This window comes from Amblyomma americanum, chromosome 3 (genome assembly GCF_052857255.1).
Source record: "Amblyomma americanum isolate KBUSLIRL-KWMA chromosome 3, ASM5285725v1, whole genome shotgun sequence".
In the NCBI taxonomy this organism is placed as follows: Eukaryota; Metazoa; Arthropoda; class Arachnida; order Ixodida; family Ixodidae; genus Amblyomma; species Amblyomma americanum.
The window spans coordinates 190885390-190899399 of record NC_135499.1 but is presented as its reverse complement, the minus strand read 5'-3'; the positions used below and the strand labels follow the sequence as shown (position 1 = coordinate 190899399).

The 14010-nt window shown below is 46.8% G+C and overlaps 1 protein-coding gene across 3 annotated transcripts in view; it reads right to left on the bottom strand.

The window, feature by feature from the left end:
- LOC144125702 (venom factor-like) overlaps nucleotides 1-14010 on the bottom strand; it is a 188684-nt gene that overhangs the window by 77680 nt on the left and 96994 nt on the right. For all 3 annotated transcript variants that reach the window (XM_077659329.1, XM_077659328.1, XM_077659330.1), the window contains exons 6-10: nucleotides 9834-9965; nucleotides 8513-8555; nucleotides 6006-6090; nucleotides 4974-5079; nucleotides 1733-1981 (exon numbers count right to left, since the gene is read on the bottom strand). In XM_077659329.1, coding sequence (XP_077515455.1) covers nucleotides 1733-1981; nucleotides 4974-5079; nucleotides 6006-6090; nucleotides 8513-8555; nucleotides 9834-9965 — 615 coding nt within the window. The remainder of the gene's footprint in view (nucleotides 1-1732; nucleotides 1982-4973; nucleotides 5080-6005; nucleotides 6091-8512; nucleotides 8556-9833; nucleotides 9966-14010) is intronic.

Below are 14010 nucleotides of genomic sequence, written 5' to 3'. Positions count from 1 at the left end.
CACTCCTCCTATCCCTATCCCTTGCTCATCCCTCAACCCCGCCGTTGCGCATACTTCGGCGCCCTCACTCTCAACATTACCCTAACTCCACCCTCCCACCTTCTTTCCCTTGCCGCCTCCGTCCAGCCCTCCATGCCCCAGTAGCCCCGAATCCAGCGCTAATCTGGAATATCCTCTTCTCTCCTGCCCCGTTGCCGTAGAACCCCTCATTATCCGTACCCCTCTCCTACCAAAGTCGCGGAGATAGCTAGCATTTGAGGACCCTTGCGCAGTATCTCCTCGACAACTAATGCTCAACCGCTCTAAACATTTACAGCGACAGCTGTTAGGCGCCTGTCCCTGGCCTGCGCCTCGCCGTCGTCGCCGTCGGCGTAACCGAGGGGTGCGTTACTATGGTTACCATGTTAATGGTAACGCACCTACCGGTTACCATGGCCCCTCGGGTATGGTTATCATCTCGCATGACACCACGTAGGATGTGTTAAGGCCTTTATTGATGCAATGAGTCTGTTTGGGTCTCGTCGTCTGATGTCACTTATCTCACGGCCAACCTGGGTCGCATAAGCCTACGAGTGGCACTGTTTGCAACAGCCGCCTGCCAAAACTAAATGCCTGCACAACTATCGCTGAATCTCGCGTTTCGTAGTCGTAACCGTTCTGCGAATTTTTTTCTCTCTCCCTGACTCTTCACACTTCAACCGGAGCAATGCCTTATGCATGTGGTTAGCCTTATACCTCCAGTTAGCACTTAAATGTGATTCTCCCTCTTTTTTTTTTTGTTGCGGATATTTTCATCACGGAATAAAACAAAGCAGGGAAAATCTTACTGGCACACAGATGAGACGAGGCAGCCAGATGACGTAACAAGAAAAGTGGGGCGCGGCAGAGATTATACACGCAGCTATGGCGTCTAGGGGCGCATCAGATAGGCAACACGCAGTACGCGCAAAAACAAAGCTGACGAAAGTAACGCTGAGCAAGCAAAACCAAAGCTTGGCAGAGCCTTTGAAAAGTCGCTGAAAAATTGCCCTAAATTTTTTTCGTAGCGTCGAGCCAAAATTTTTTACAGTTCAATTATCGATCAAGATCACAGATTTTTTATTTCGTTCAGGTTCGCCTACAGTGCAGGATTTCGTTGCAGGTCAAACCGCTGTAACTAGATGACACGTGTTCGGATAACTGAGGTGAAGCTGCTCTGAACGAACATCCCATCTTAGAAAAAAGGTAGAAATTTTGAGACAATGAATTTTCCATGTGTCAGGATTTGCTTTTTCATATCAGTGCAGCGATAAAATGCTTACTTCAATCTTCGAGATGAAAATAAGCACCGTTTCAAGTTTGAAGTCGACAAATATCGTCAATGCGGTTCACGAGGTACCTCACAATGTAGTTCTATCGACGCGATAGCTCGCACGGTCCGCGACAGTACTTATCAGCAGCACTCCACGTCAGAAACGAAACCCGCTCACAAACTGACGCACATAACTTTTCTTCCCTAAGATTGTATGCCGCGCTCTATGATTAAAGGTAAGTTCGCTTAAGCCCGCTGAAGGCAAGATCTTTCCAACTTCTAACGATGAGATGTCCAGTGCAAATACAGAAATAGTAAAAAAGGCAGGTGGATTGTAACACTTCACTTTTTTGTTGTGGCTTCTGTGGGAAGGACATTGCAGCGGTTTCAGTTAATGGAGTAACACACTAAGCAAACCACGAGACCGCGCACAGTTCTCACCACCACGTAGAACTTGGTGCCCGGCTTGAAGCTTTTCTCGCTTCGTGCTGTCGATATCAGGTAAGGCGAGGTGGTGAAAACGGCCTGCTCATTACGCCCGGTCTCCTGGATGCCCGTGGCCTCCTCGGTGACGGTTGCCTCGACCACCAGGCGCGCTCTGGTTCGGAACAGGGCGTCCAGCTGTCCCTCGCCCAGCCGGGACACCAAGTCGGTGCGGGCCAGCTTGTAGGTGCAGTCACCTGCCACTAGCTGCAGGGTAGGCCATGAGGCAAAAGATAGCCTCTCGATATTTGCAATTTCTCATAAAAACAAAACGCTCAGTTAAAGCTGTATGCTAAGTTCGGCTGCTGCTTTTTCTACGACGCATCCCGAGATCAAGTAGCTCTTGTTTGGCGGAGGCTATGAAGGTTAACACGGGAAAAAATGTACCAGCACAGTATGGACAAACCATGTAGTTATATAGCTATTACTATGGCCCTGTGGTGGCACAACACAGAGAAAATATAATAAGGAAGTATTTACCCTTCGACATGCATTCAAGCGCGTTCAAATGGCTACAATCGAAGGCTATAGATCTTCCACTACAGATTTTATGCTGGAGCTCTGTAGCTTTCCTTTACAGCCGTAAGGATGCGCTTGGGTACTCCTTTATTCCACACCCGCTCGACCTTAGGGTATTCCTCTAAACTTTGGACCACAGGGGAGAAATTATGAGAGTATACTATCAGCAAGAAATGAAGCGCGAACAAGAAAACTGAAATGCTAACAGAAAAACAGCAAAATGTCAGCTACTGGCGATAAAGTAAACCCAGGTTTATTAACACTTCTAAAGGAGGGTCTTCGCACCTTTGGTGTAAAGTTAACGTCCGCTAGTACTCACATTTTTCCAGCTAAGAAGATCTCATTTTGCGGCGTGTGTTTCACTTGTCTTGTTCGCGTTTCGTTTGATGCTGATACTACGCAATAACACAGTGCGTTTTTCGCCATGCAGTATACATACATTGTCCATGAAGTAAAGTTGTCACGCACACAACTTAGGTAAACGATGCCTGCCTTTTAAAGGAATCGCTTCAGTGAAACATTTGCGGCGCTTGGTGCTGGACGAAAGGGCCCGGGTCACTGCCCGGCATCAGTCTCTTCTAAAGCGTTCTGTCTGTGGTGGATCAGTCGTTATGCCCAATGTCGCCGGATAGAATGGTTCGGCTTGATTTATCGGGGTTTAGCGTTCCAAAGCGATTCAGGCTATGAAGGACGCCGTAATGAAGGGTTCCGGAAATTTCGACCACCTGGGTTTCTTTAACGTCCATTGACATCGCACAGTACACGGGCCTCCAGGATTTCGGCTCCATCGAAATTTGACCGTTGCGGCTGGGATCGAGCGATCGAACCCACGTCTTTCGGGTCAGCAGCCAAACACTGAACCACCGCGGCGGTCCGGATAGAATGCTGGACACGGCCGCTGCACTTTGACGGATGCGAAACGCACAACACACACGCATGCTGTGCGATGTCAGTGCAATTTAAAGAACACTCAAGTTGTCCAAATCAATCTTGGACCTTCCACTATGGTGTCCCTCATGGTCCACGTCCAGCTTTGGGTCCTTAAAGGCCACAAACCGTACCATAGACTCCTTACACTATGCGAAACTCTCCGTGTGGTTAAGGATCCCTGCATGCATTTTGTGTAGACCCAGAGGTGGCTCAGAGAGTAATTTCGAGGCGTGGGCTTTGGCACTCGAGAGTTCTTTCATGGGCGATACGCAATGCTGCATGCGTCAAATTTACGAGCAAATGGGGGTTTATCATAACGTGAAGCATCCGATTCCAATTTTCCTTCCGCGTCTTACAACCGCACATAAGATGCAGGCGTTAAGCAGGAGTCCAGTTTCTGTCAAACGCGAAAGGCACGTGTTCTAGATTGTGGTAGCGAAATATTGTTTCAAGGTTAATTTAGAGCGCCCGCGGATGCGTCGGTGGCTGCGCCTGTGGATGCGTCTGCGGATGCGTCTGAAATTGGCATTAAGCCTGGACTCCATGTACGCGAAAACTCACGCGAACGCGAAGGCGACGGCGGCAAGCGACGAGCGACGCCGTCGCGCGAAGCAAAATGCATGTGTCGCTTGTCGTGTCGCTCGGATCTGCAGCCACAGAAAATTTCACTCGTCGCCCAGAAGTCCCCCACGCGACTGGCTAACCAGAGCCCCACAAAGCCGTTTCCGGTTTGTCCACGGTTTCTCACGGGTACATCTCACGAAACCCGCCCGTCGTCTTGGTCATCGCCACCGTCGAGGAAATATTTGGTTTTGTAGCTGAGAGGCAGACCCGCGTGATTTACATAATTAATGCAATCTACTTGTTCGGCGTGGAGGGCTAACAGCATTTGGAGCGGGCTACGCGAGCGGGCGTACTGCAGGGAGAGATGCGTGCCGAGCCGCGGGTACCGGCGCTCGATCCACTGTGCCGCTGCGCTCCAACTGTGCAGAAACACTCGCGGCGCGCATTCTCACTGGTAAATTATAGTTTGCTCACTTACAATCAAACTGCGGTGACAGTTTATGGGAGTGTTTTTACTAAGCCGGAGTGCACAGGCACCGAACGAAAGCACACCTCCCCGTGAACCCGTGATGTGACTTCGTCTCCGCAAGCACGCCTTTGGCTATCTCCGCTGCCGCTAAACCACTGCCGTAGAGGAAATATTCCCTTTGCCCTGACTATGAGGCACACTCGCAAAATTTTAAGAGAGAGAACAGGTTACGGGTGCTTTTCTAAGCTTGAGTGCGCATAGACCACTGTGCGCGTCGCGGGTTCGCGTCTCCTGCCGCCTTCGCTTCCATGGAGGTTGCCCACAAGCGACGGAGCGAGCGTCGCCGTGCCGCCTTGTCGCGTCGCTCGCTCTTTCGCGCGCATGGAGTCCAGGCTTTAAGCACAATGCCTTCAGAGTCAAAACTGGAGGATGGCAACGCCTTAACTTTTTTTTCTATTTTACGTCTACCCCGTCACCAGTGCCTGAGCTGTTTTCGCTACAAACACGCTGATAATCAAGAGTTCAGCTGTTGCATTGTTTTTCTTTGGCTTCCGATTGGATACTGCAGATCTACAGCATAAGACTTTAAGGCTGTAGGTACTTGGGGATAATTAAGGAAGAAGAAGTACGTAGAAAATGGCGCTATTGTTAGGTAGCTAAATATTGGGTCCTCACATCGCGCAAATCGGTAGCGAGACAGGGACTGATGTTCCGTACCTGTTTCGGCTTGTTGCTCGTGCCGATCTTTGTCAAGTCGCCGACCTCGTTCTTGACGGAAAACTTAAATGACACGAAACCACGGACGGGCAGCTGGTTGACAAACCTGTGGGGAAAAAAAGTGACCAGCGCCTCACTATTTTCTGAGTTTAAGCCGCGATGACAGCATGGCAGGAGAGAGAGAGAATTTTTTTGCCAGGAAAAACAACTTTAGTCGCAGATGTGTTGCGGAGCTGCCACTCCTTGCCGCATACCGTGCGTCCTCATGTCAGCCTACACCTGGCTGCATCCGATCAGAGGCCCAATAAGAAAGCGTGAGTTATGCGCAAGAAGAGAACATGATTGGCCGACGTCTATTATCGCGCAAAGCTCATTCGACTTCGGCGAGCCTTTCTGTCTATTTTTCGTCATAAAAAAAGCGCATGGCGAGTCATCTTTTTAAGGCCCGCTGGCGGCGCTAACTTCACGACAGGGGGACTCTGGACTTCATTGCATTCATGATTACTCTGAGGTGACTCATTGGCTGTGCCGTCCTCCTCGGTCTGATCGCTCCTTATATTCCGGCAGCCATAGCGGATCTTTTTTTAACGGTAGTGCTATACATATGACAGCGTACTGAAGTTTGAAGCAGATAACAATCCGTGATGGCTGAAATAAATCCAGAGGCTTAAACGCAGCACATAGCTCAGTTGTTGATTTAGTGCGTAAAATTTATTTTTTTTAACTACTCATCGACATTATTACGAGGTGCGCGCGTAGACGGATAAACTAACCGCGGCGAATTCAGCCACGTAGCATGCGTCTCATCGCTTACAAACGAAAAACCCTTTCGCAAAGCGTATTACGCCTCGACAGTGGCTTACAATTTTTATATATCGCGTTACGCTGCGAAATGATAATTTCAATTTCAAGCCAACTGCCATGTTTCGCTGCATCCCGCTTCCTGAATCTGAAGAAGCAAGGCAAAATGCACCGCCTATTGCAACACTTAACATTCGGTTACCTTCGGTGGTCTAGAAATACAAGACTTACTTTGCTCTGACATCAACCGTAATGTCGGCAAAACCAGGCAGAATGTAGCCGGGGGTGTGTATTTGCACCGAAAATCTTGGAAGTACTGAAACAGAAAAGTGATATCTTGATCAATGTTTGCATATAAAAAATGGGAATTTTTCCGCTTCTTCCTAAAGTCAACCTTTTGTGACACTGCAAGGCTGCAAACTCTGGAAAAATGTGCATTTAAATTAGCTCTGACCATTTTCAGCCTTATAAATAACGCCCTGTGATTTGCTGCTTAAACGCTGCTGCTGAAAAAGGCAAAATGACAAATATCTTTTTTAGGGAAACCAAATTTCCTTTGTTTGAAAAGTCTCCCGCATAAGGCGCTGTTTATTAAAATGCAGAAACATAGAGTTGTTTTGAACAGTCCCGGAAGAGTGCAAGTGCTTACGATAGGAAGCGATGCGTTGGAAGTGTTAAAATAATACGTTTGGTCAGGGCTGGCAGTGACCGCAGATTCGGACCACTAGAGTTAAAATAACTAAAAGAATAAGAATGGGGTGCAGTGATTTGGCAGGAACTCTCAGGTGATAAGTAGCAGTTTGTCAATATCCCCGAGAGAAAAATAAGGCAACTGTATCTTAAGGTTCGCCTATTGGGCAAAAACGTGGAAGCTAATGAAAAGTGTTCAACTGAGCTTGAGGACAACGCAGCGAGCTATGGAAAGGAAAATGACAGGTGTAACATCAGAGAACAAACACGAGCTTGTAGTACTCTTGTCGAAATCAAGTAGGAATGGGCATGGGCAGGGCATATAATGTGAAGGCAAGATAACCTATGGTCGCTATGGGTAACCCAATGGATTCTAATAAAATGCAAGCGTATCAGGGGTCGGATGAAATTACGAAGTCTGCAGGGTTAATGCGGCCCCAGATGACACAGGAGAGTTATTGAAGGGTCCTTTGTCCTGCAGTAAGCGTAGTCAGGCTGATGACGACGGTGATGATGACACTGATTCATGATGACTTTTTCTTCACATGAGTTAAACCCGTTCACATAACAGAAGACAGGTGACCACTCGTGTACACTGGTTTTGCCGTAACTAAAGCCACGACTGAGGCCATTCATTACGCTTCAATAAAGAAAAATCTGAATCATTCTGATCTGGAGAAAGAAAGCACTGAGTACAAAGCAAGAAGCTGCCACAATCTTTGCTAGAGATAACTGATGCTGCCCCTTTTTCTTCACTGTCTGAAAAGACAGAAACTTGTCTTTCTGACTCTATGCCTTAGTACCAAAGTGTCGCGCCGCTATAAGGTAGCCCCCACCTATGTAGGACCATCTTTGCGCAAAGTAAGCAAGGCGTGCTTCATTCATTCGCTCAGCTGACGTTGTTTGGCGCCAGCTTCTGTGCATGCATTTAGACACACCGTGGGCACCACATGTGCATACAGGAGTGGGTTGATAAGAAGAGAAAAAAATGCAAGCACAAAAACTAAGCCAAATGACAAAAAGCAGCACTAAAAATTTCAAAAGAGCTCAATCATGTTTCGCTACCATTATACGAGTGCATAATAAACATATCAAAAGCGACATACACGTCTCGTATTCCAAATAACAATTCAGTTTTATCGGTGATCACTACAGATGTGATATTCACAACGTCATGTGGCAACGCTTTCCATGTCTGTATAGCCAGTTCAAAAAAAAAGATTAACTTTATAATCACTTTCAACCAATGAGCCTAATGCGCAATGCATGTTTTCGGAAGGGTTGTTTAAGGAAAACATTCTTGTCTCTTTTTGTACGTCTACGGTAAGCGAAAACAAGAAAATTTCATAGATCTCACGCAGCGGAGGAAATCAAGGTCGGTATGCATGCGCAGAGCTGTACGGCACAAGTACCGGGGAGTAGATGAATCGGAGAACCAGGCTCTGGATTCTTTCCAGGTTATCAATGGGATATGTCTGTTAAGTATTCCACACTATGCTGCTTTATTCGGGTATGGGACGGATCAGCTTCTTGTACGATGATAAATTGACTTCAGGGGATCCAGCGCACGTTTTCTTCGCAGAAAGAATCAGTGTCTACGTGCTTTTGCGCAAGGGTCCGTCACGTTTACATGCCATCCTAATGGGTCCATAGATGTCAGCCTCAAATATTATGCTCTCTTTTTTTTCTGTCACAATGGTACCCTTTAATCCCGTGAAACTTTTAGAGGATCTTTTTTTTTTGACGCAATGCTGTTCAAGGTTTTCATACTTATTTGCGTCCCCCTCTTCTAGGCATCAGTCAGTATTGTTGTTTAGCTACACGTTTAATTTTATCTGGTCTTCAAGGCATGCGAGATACTGGATATTCTGTAAGCTTCAACCGTTAGGCTCTATATAAAACAACAAACGACTACAGTTCATGTGCTCCGTTAGGCCGCAATACAGAGGTGTTTAACTGTTTAAAGACTCGGCAACAGCCAGAAACTCTCCAACATCATCGGTAGTAAATAGCCTCATTGGCCTGTCACGTTTATGAAATTCACTCACCATATTTTTCCACAGCGAAAGTCGTTGTCGTGTTTTGCTCAAACTGCAATGCAGAGCAGGAAAAAAAAACGAAAGCCAATGTTGAGCTTGGTTTTCGTCCCAAACCATGAGCACCTCACATTACTGCAGCTATGCGCGTTCAGGTAGCAAGCACCGAGTCGGTGCCCGCGCTAATGATTGTCGTTCTTTCCCTGAAGGCAAGAAGAAAGGTAAGCAGCAGCAGGCGTCGCGGAGGCGCTCCAGCGAATGCATTTTTCCCACTTAATCATGTTAAATTCATTTTCGGGGATGTCCTAAATTTTTTTAATCGAGTGACGAAGACTATATGCTGGTTGCTTCCCCATTTATATGAAACGAAACAATGACACCGCCATTTATTTTGTACTCAAAAGAGCGAGGCATGTCGGCCCCCTTGCGGTAGTAGTTGGCGGAGCATAGAAGCACAAAGAGCTCGACCACCAAAGAACTCCTTTATCTCTCATTTCAGGCTCAAGTCATCTATTAAATCGGTTCGCAAAATTCTTCCCAAAGTTAGAACTGAAAGGAACATTACAGGGGCGATGAAAAGAAATGCAAAAAAGCGTGGCTTACGCGCTCCGCTGTTGGCAGTTTTATTCACCACGCTTTTACTTCGGCGGTAGCAAAAAGACACTACAGTCGTCAATTGTACATTCTAGGACGACTCTGACGTCTTTTTCTTACCATCCAGGTAAAAGCGAGATGAAAAGAAAATTCTAACAGCGAAGCGAATTAACGCCGCGTTGTTCGCATTCCTTTTCATCGCGATTTTAAACAGGCTTTCATGCGCTTGTTTTGGCGGCATTTAATCCTATCAGTCGCCGTTTGTCATTTCGATGCAAAAGGATATTTTTCTGCCCGAATATGCGCAGGCCTCCAGAAAGACAATTCGTATAGTTTTCGAACCGAAAGCAAGCATGACTAAATTTATTACAAACATGTACAATATTTCTTAGAAACTCAAAAGATTTGGAAACTGAAATAATAAAACTCCAGAATTTTTGGAATTAACACTCTAGAGAGCGTGAAATCGGTCAGGAAGAAAATGGCGCTGGGAGAGGTACGAGGGTCATTATTAGCTGCATTCGCTAGTTGTCACGAAATAGCGCCCATTACAAGATGAATTATGAAGGATCCTGAAAGAAAGAAATTATGAGCACACCCTGAGAAAAAGCTGATAGTTCAATAGTACACTACTGAGCACAAAGTGCCCTAAATGGTTAAGAGAAAGAAAGTTGTGACGCACAAGCATCGAGACATTATAACATTGTGCACAAAGTCGTTACGAGAAAAGAAAACCTGCCTTGTGTCCGTAGCGCATGACCAACGACCACTCGCCGAGGATAGTGGGCTTTGGCACTGCGAACTGGTGGCTCAGCATGATGTCCTGCTCCGGATTGAACTCCTTGGCCTCCAAGACCACGTTTTGAGGATTCTGGAGTCACGAAGCCGCATGGAAAAAGAAGTGCGGACGAAGTTCTGGAACTGTGCTGAGCTCATCAAAAAACATAAGCAACTTGCTGAATTGACCACCCTGTGCCACGCTGGTGCTCATTAAATTCACCAGTGGCGAGGAAAGGCACCAATGGCAAAAATAAAAGCCGCGCACTTATCTTCGCTGGGCCTGAAACAAATATTAAGCGCTATGACAGAAATCACAGCGTTGTGCGTGCTGCGGTATTAACAGGATTGCCGTTGTGTGCTGTCCTCAGTTCCTCTTTTTCTGCGCCGTAACCGGCCATCTTTTCTTTTAGATTATCGGCTCAGTCAACCCACGCAAGGTTTCAACTGGGAGCTTCATAATCCTCATTATCAGCCCTATATTTTCCACCTAAGGGCCAAGGGCATTCACGAAGATTTATAATTACACCTGTCTTGCTCCAGTTGCGACCACCTTATTCCCGCGTGCATTTCGTGAATTCATGCCCCCCCCCCCCCCCCCCTGAATCCCTGAAATTCATTGCGACTACGTTAACTAGGAAGAATAGGCCTAGAACGCTTAGTGAACTTGATGCAACAGCGCACAGTTCTGACATCAAGAATGAAATTATTTCAGCTCCTCTTCTCGACAAATTAAGGCCGCAAACATCCAACGAACCTGAGGCTAAACATGAGAGCAAGTATAACCGAGATACACCGAAACTTTCCGTCCTAAAAGTATTCGACAGAGAAAAACCTTCAGCCCGAGCGGGGTTTGAATCTGCGGCGCCGCAAACAGACGAGCTTTGCTTCTCGCTGCTTTTGACCACTTGTCGGCAGCAGCCTCTCGCGTGCCTGCTTAACTGGTAGCCTGCAGCTGCCGCTATTAACATTCGCTATGAGCAAAGGAAAGGCACAGTGAATGTCTCACTTTTCAGTGTACCCCTCACACGTGCCATGTGGGTTGAACAACTGAGTGGAAATTGAAGGCACCGCATTAATTTGGGTTCTTTACCGTACGATGACATCGCAGAGCACATTGGTGTCTTTCTCATTTCGGCTCTGACAAAACATGGCCGCCGCCACCGAGAGCTGATTCCAGGTTGGTTGAAAGGCGAACGAGCGTTACGGCGCTTCAAACAGCGAAGGAACCTTATGGAAGCAGCGAGAGACGTTCAACGCGCGGTCTACAACAATAAGAGAAGCTGTGAACGCAGTGGCATTGAAAACAATAGTAGCAACCTGTGCGAAGAGCGTCAGCCATGAACTGAAGAGAAGGCAGTGCCAGCATGCGCCACACAGAACGCCGTGACCGTCACCTCGGTAGAAAGCCACCGCTGCATCTACGTCGACCATCACATCGACTACAAAATTACCGGGGCCACTTAAGAGGGGATGGCACCCGGAGACACGACAATTTTTGGCGAATATCTCTTCTACTCAATGCAAACAATTTTAAAATTTGCACACCTATTTAAATATATTTCTAGTTGTTCCACATGAAACCTCGAACAAAACAAATGAATAGCATGAATTTTATGAAAAATATAAAACAATATTTTTTTAGTTTGGTCAAAGGACATTTAAAAAATAACTATTTGCTCTAGAGCGACGAAAGTGCTCCCACATTTTCTTTGCAACACAAGGTTTTGACTGAACCGAAAGAAATAAATTTGCTAATTGCATTCCTGAAATACAAATTCTTTATGTTTTACATTCTAGCTAGGGGCTTTTGGATGGATAAAGTAGTAAATAAAAGTGTTTTCATTAAAAAGTTCTGTTGTTTGTTCAGGCTCTGTGATGACCACTCAGGTATTATCGATTGAAGTTTCATATCAAAGAATTTATTCACTTCAGAGGAAATGTTCCTTATACAAGTCAGAACGGCTTTTCCAGAAATGTTGTTTTTAAGGTTTAACTGCTCGACCATCCGTCTAATATGCACCTGGGGAGTAGTCTGGAGGATCATCTGCATCGTGTTTCTTTCCGAAACCTTTTCTGGCACTTGCTTTGGCTTTCCGTCGTTGTTTGCTCCCAGCAGAGACCCGAAACTCAGCCTTGACTATTTGATCATTGTCTATCCGATTGAGGGCTACTTCTCAAAACACTCCCGGTTTGATTCCTAGGGTCTCAAGAACATGCTTCTTTGCTTTGTTGCCGTCATTGTAGAAGCTAACTGCGTCATACACAGCTGCTTTCACGTGCGAAAGCCTACAAACATTGTTTTGGGGCACCTGCTCCACATCAAGTTATTGAGAGACTCGTTAGCATTCTGCAGGCGTCCATGAAGGCACTTGCTGAGAACCTCGGGTGCTGCAAGAGCTTGAAAAGCTTGCTTAGTGTTTGTCATCACTGCTTCAGGAAGAGAGCGTTTGCGTTGGTAGGGTTGTGGAGAGCGTGGAGCAAAACTACAGTTGTAGCCGCGCCACGAAGATTGTCCTGATGGACACAGGCCATGATTCGGATTTTCATCAGTGGAGATCTTGAGAAAGTATGTTGTCCCCACCACTTTTCTCAATGCTTCAAGGCTGTGGGTGTTCTCTCGAATGGCTTTCCCGTTATAATACTGAAGTGAATCTATATGCTTTTCCGTTAGTCGTCCCTTGCCACGCATAGCTTTGCCATCTTCCATAGTTTCTCCCATCAGACACTTTTTGATGCTTCGAAGCCTTGCTCCCATCCTGTTCTGCACATGACCGCAATGCATTCGTGTTTCTCTACTTCGCGGTCATACGGTTCAGCCTCCCTAACAGCCAAGAAAACTTTACTCTCGCCGTCCCCAATGTACGTCGGGTACTTGAGCCCACGGGTATGGAAATAGCGAGTGAAAATCTTGACTGCACCGCTGCCTTTCATTGCTCCACTGGAACCAGCGTGTGTGATGTTGCATAGCCGCTTGTTTTGATCAGCTTGCCGACTCCTACCACAAAGATGAGAAAATTTACTCCCAGTTTGACAGCCCAAAACTTTACCTCTCTCACTCTAGATAGCTGTTGTAACGCCATACAATGACGAATGCCGTCGCTTCATCCAGGGGCCGTCAACAATTACAGCAATACTCTCATCAGATGCTAATGACTTCATTTCGCCTGCGGCGGCTTGCATACTTTCTACCGCAGTCTTCTTTATGGCCTCCAGAATTTTCTGGTTGAACTTCATCTTGAATTTGAAGTTCATCTTCAAGCTTGAACGCATTTGCTCAGTTGCTTGAAGCTGAGACTACTCCGACCGCCCACCGTGATTCAAAATGGCGTCGTGGCGAGAAAGAGGCGGCGTGGTCAAAGAGTGGCGCCACCCTGAACGGTAGAAGATTTTCTTGTGCATCGCATTGCCACTACAGGCAAATATTTCAACTGTTGAAACATCTTTCATTTATTATTTATAGGATTGTATAAAAATCGTTTTTTATGAGTTGTAATATTTTGTTTAAAGTGAAAATTGCAATGTAAACAAATTTTCAGAAGCCACGCCCTTTTTCATGAGCGTGCGCGCACCAGCGGCACGAATTTTCAACAGCTTGCGCCACTTGCTGGATATGTTTTCCAATAGAGTTCCTTATGGTGTCTTCGACTGGTCGCTCCCGCGATCCGGTAAGGACCTGTCAGAGTGGGAGCCGCTCTCGCTCTGAGCGCATAGCCAGACTAGTCAAGCCGAATGGTCAGCGAGTTTTTAGGGCGGAAACGCAGGAGGCAGAAGGGGGACGTAACTTCCGGAACCACTACGCGGCACCGCTGCTGATGTCAACAGTAGGCGCACGTAGGTCCCTTGATTACCTTTAGCCGCACGTGGCCGCACACAGTTTGCATCGCGGTCGCCGCTTAGCCTGTATCGATCGCTACCCCGGGTTTCCGTCCCACGGGACGCTCATTTTTCGAACATAGCCTTGCGGATAGCACTGTCGTCCTCGTCTGAGCTGCTGCTGGAATCACTGTTGTCGTGCGACAGCAACACAGACGGCATTCCAAGCGTAGTTAACCGGCGGACATTTTTTGTTTCACACAGCGCGGTACCCGCAAAACACAACGCAGCAAGCGTGGCTGCGTCAAATAAAAGCCTACACT